The sequence below is a fragment of the Urocitellus parryii genome, chromosome 5, assembly GCF_045843805.1.
Source record: "Urocitellus parryii isolate mUroPar1 chromosome 5, mUroPar1.hap1, whole genome shotgun sequence".
NCBI lineage: Eukaryota > Metazoa > Chordata > Mammalia > Rodentia > Sciuridae > Urocitellus > Urocitellus parryii.
In genome coordinates this window covers 59,618,472-59,620,209 of record NC_135535.1, presented here as the reverse complement: position 1 = coordinate 59,620,209, position 1,738 = coordinate 59,618,472, and the positions used below count along the sequence as shown (strand labels likewise).

The 1,738-nt window shown below is 37.9% G+C and overlaps 1 protein-coding gene across 1 annotated transcript; it reads left to right on the top strand.

The window, feature by feature from the left end:
* Nucleotides 1-939, top strand: LOC113189551 (olfactory receptor 6C2-like). The gene has a single exon (XM_026398392.2). The coding sequence runs from the start codon at nucleotides 1-3 to the stop codon at nucleotides 937-939; it is 939 nt and encodes a 312-aa protein (XP_026254177.2).
* Nucleotides 940-1,738: the final 799 nt, after the last annotated feature.

Here is a 1,738-nt window from a genome sequence, read left to right as displayed (position 1 = left end):
ATGAGAAATCATACAGCAATAACAACATTCATCCTGCTGGGATTGACGGATGATCCAAAACTACAAGTTCTAATTTTCATATTTTTGTTTCTCACTTACATGTTGAGTGTGGCTGGGAACCTCACCATTATCACACTCACACTTTTGGATTCTCATCTTAAAACTCCCATGTATTTTTTCCTCCGAAATTTCTCTTTCCTGGAAGTCTCATTCACCACTGTTTGTATTCCCAGATTCCTGTACAGCATGACAACTGGTGACAACACTATTACCTACAATGCTTGTGCCACCCAATTATTTTTTGTTGTCCTCTTTGGAGCAACAGAATTTTTTCTCCTAGCTGCCATGTCCTATGACCGCTACGTGGCCATCTGTAAGCCCCTGCACTACACAACCATCATGAGCAACAGAGTCTGTGCTACACTCGTCCTCTGCTGTTGGTTTGCTGGCCTGCTGATCATCCTCCCACCCCTTGGCATAGGTCTCCAGTTGGAATTCTGTGACTCAAATGAGATTGATCACTTTGGCTGTGATGCATCTCCCCTTCTACAGATAACCTGCTCAGACACAGTGTTTTTAGATAAAATAATCTTGAGTTTTGCCATACTGACACTAATTATTACCTTGGTGTGTGTCTTTCTCTCCTACACATACATCGTCAAGACCATTCTAAAATTTCCTTCTGCCCAACAAAGGAAAAAGGCCTTTTCCACCTGCTCCTCCCATATGATTGTGGTTTCCATCACCTATGGCAGCTGCATCTTCATCTATGTCAAGCCTTCAGCAAAGGAAGGAGTGGCCATTAACAAGGTGGTGTCCATCCTCACTACTTCAGTTGCCCCTTTGCTTAACCCTTTCATCTATACACTTCGAAACAAACAAGTAAAAGCAGCTTTCAAAGACACAGTAAAACGGATTGTGTTTCTCTCAAAAAACTGATAGCCTATTGATGTTTGCGAAGTATTACTTACATTTAAATCTGAATAACTGTGAGCACTGCTCATGAAAATGACAAACATGGCTTCTTCCAATTTGGTAGACTCATCAAGCTAATGTTCTCCCTGGAACATTTTTCTCTTATAATCCAAAAACCTAAACCAAACAATTTATTTTGCCTTCTTTTAAGTTTCCATTATTCAGAATGGTTTCTTCAATAATCGCAGGCCCCAGAGATTAGTCAAAGACCCAATGTCATTAAAAGGAAATGTAAAGCAGAATTGCATCTCTGGCCATTTGCCTTTCTTGTGATGTGGAATGGAAATATCCAGAGACCACTTCTCCTTTGTGTGAGACATAAACTCACAGAGAACAAGCCCTGGATTTAGAAGCATTATGACTATATTTTGGTTGGGTAAGTTCTCCAACTATTCAGATTTACATCAACTCTTGAATCAAGAATGTTAGAGTTTAAGAAAATTGATCAAGTTATCACAAAAAGTTCATTATTTGGAAAGGATATTCTAAGATGTCAAAGATAAAATCAAGGTTTGGAAAACTGGGTCTAGAGAAGAGTGCAGAGAAGGAAAACAAGAACTAGTCATTCTTATAATTAGAATTCTATTAACTGATAAACAGTCTTTGTTGTTTTGTGCTTTATAATTATGCAAATAAACTTTTGTGCTTTTATAGTACATATGGAACTATTGTCTATGTTTATCAAACATCACATTATTCAACTACGCTTTATATTTTGGTCAGACATATAAATTCTTCATATTATGGCCATAGTATGGGTATA

Excerpts from the sequence above, each read along its gene's own strand:
- LOC113189551 (XM_026398392.2), top strand. The coding sequence starts at position 1 with ATGAGAAATCATACAGCAATAACAACATTCATCCTGCTGGGATTGACG.